The sequence below is a fragment of the Cyprinodon variegatus genome, unplaced genomic scaffold, assembly GCF_000732505.1.
Source record: "Cyprinodon variegatus isolate N-32 unplaced genomic scaffold, C_variegatus-1.0 Scaffold110, whole genome shotgun sequence".
NCBI lineage: Eukaryota > Metazoa > Chordata > Actinopteri > Cyprinodontiformes > Cyprinodontidae > Cyprinodon > Cyprinodon variegatus.
This window is the reverse complement of record NW_015150563.1, coordinates 26,129-28,054: the sequence shown is the minus strand read 5'-3', so window position 1 is coordinate 28,054 and position 1,926 is coordinate 26,129. Positions and strand designations below refer to the sequence as shown.

The window sequence follows — 1,926 nt, the reverse complement described above, 5'->3', positions numbered from 1 at the left end:
TTTTGAGGGAAAAAAAAGACGTTTAAGTGCGCCTTATAGTCGTGAAAATACGGTAAATGAAAAGTCAAGCACAATTAACAAAAATTAACCCGGTTAGTTGCATTTTTTTTATTAATGTTTGGGATCCAGTGAAGCTGGAAGCTGATGCCACGAGTGCTTCGTATTAATTCAAGAAGTGGTTTGTCTGAGTAAAATTATCATGATTTTTTTTAGCTGTATCAGAACTTAGTGGGACAAATTGTAAAAATACCTGATTTTTAAAATGGTAAAAGTCCCCAAATTAAGCCCCAAATTTACAGAGATACCTTAATGTATCTACTTAAATGAAACTTCATAGCATTTCTGTTTCACTTTTTTTTACAGACTTATTACTCTACATGATCAACGTTCTATTTCACAGTACAATTACAGCCTTCTATTTAGTGTTTTTTTCTTCCTGGTGGTTTACCATTAATCTGTCATTGATGCAGCTTTTGGGTAACATTTCCCTTTCTCAATTATACCGTTACAGCAAACAAGAAACAAACAAATTTAGGAAATCATATTCATTATGCAAAACACTTGGTAGTGGTCGCATCACATTATCCTAAGTTACCCAAGATAAAATTATTTAAGGTCACTCAAATATTAGGCTAACAGTTAGCTATATAAACCAAGCTAGCATGATATTTTAACACTTTAGATGAAAGTAAAACATCAATAATTAAATTATTTGGAAAACTAAGGTTGGGTTTGTGTACTGGGAAAAATAAAGAAAAACATGTTTAAAGATAAAAGTGAAGGTTCAACCCTATAGTTGTAATGTCAAAGCTGCAGTGAATGCTGGGAGATGTAGTTCCAGACTGTTTATATGTAGTTAGATAAACACAAGGTTTATTAAAGTGAGATATCCTTTCTTAACCTACAATACCAAGTCTTTCTGCTGTGTTTGTCTTTCCAGACCGCCTTCAGGATTATGGTGGAAAAGAGGAGGATTTCTCTGACCAGCAGCTCTATGAGCAGGAAAAGAATTCCAGTTTGGACGCAGAGGAACCAGAACCTCTGCAGATAAAAGAAGAGCAAATAGAGCCAAAACATCCGTGGACAAAAGAGGAAACCATGGAGGTCCTCATTAGTGAGCAGGAAGAGCAGCTTGTTCTGCAGCAGGAGACTCGAGATACAGCAGAGAAGCCTTCCCCATGTTTGACATGTGGAGAAAACTGTTTAAAAAAAGAATATTTTATAGTTCACACTCACGCAGGTCAGAAGATTTATGAATGTCTACCTTGTGGAAAAATGTTCACAAGGAAATCTAATCTTGATAGTCACATCAGAATTCACACTGGTGAGAAACCTTGTTCCTGCACGATTTGTGGCAAAGGTTTTACTCAAAAACATCATTTGACTAACCACATCAGAACACACACAGGTGAGAAGCCTTTTAAATGTCTGTCCTGTGGAAAAAGCTTCACTCAGAAATCTCATTTTGATAGTCACATCAGAATTCACACAGGTGAGAAGCCATGTTCCTGCACGATTTGTGGCAAAAGTTTTACTCAAAAACAACATTTGACTACTCACATCAGAACACACACAGGTGAGAAGCCTTTTGAATGTCTGCTCTGTGGAAAAAGCTTCAGTAAGAAATCAATTTTTAATGGACACATGAGAATTCACACAGGTGAGAAGCCTTTTTCCTGCATGATTTGTGGCATAAATTTTACTCTAAAAAAAAATTGGACTATTCACATTAGAACTCACACAGGTGAGAAGCCATATTCCTGTACCATTTGTAACGAGAAGTTTACTGAAAACAGTGGTTTGACTAGACACATGAGAATTCACACTGGTGAGAGGCCTTTTTCCTGCACGATTTGTGGCAAAAGTTTTACTCTAAAAAGTAATTTGACTAAACACATGAGAATTCACACAGGTGAGAAGCCTTTT

The 1,926-nt window shown here is 36.1% G+C and overlaps 1 protein-coding gene across 1 annotated transcript; it reads left to right on the top strand.

The window, feature by feature from the left end:
• Positions 1-714: 714 nt before the first annotated feature.
• Positions 715-1,920, top strand: LOC107084869 (gastrula zinc finger protein XlCGF8.2DB-like; the record flags this gene model as incomplete). Its single annotated transcript, XM_015374917.1, has 1 exon — positions 715-1,920. A coding segment is annotated over exon 1 (822 nt), but the record flags the coding sequence as incomplete, so codon positions are not given.
• Positions 1,921-1,926: the final 6 nt, after the last annotated feature.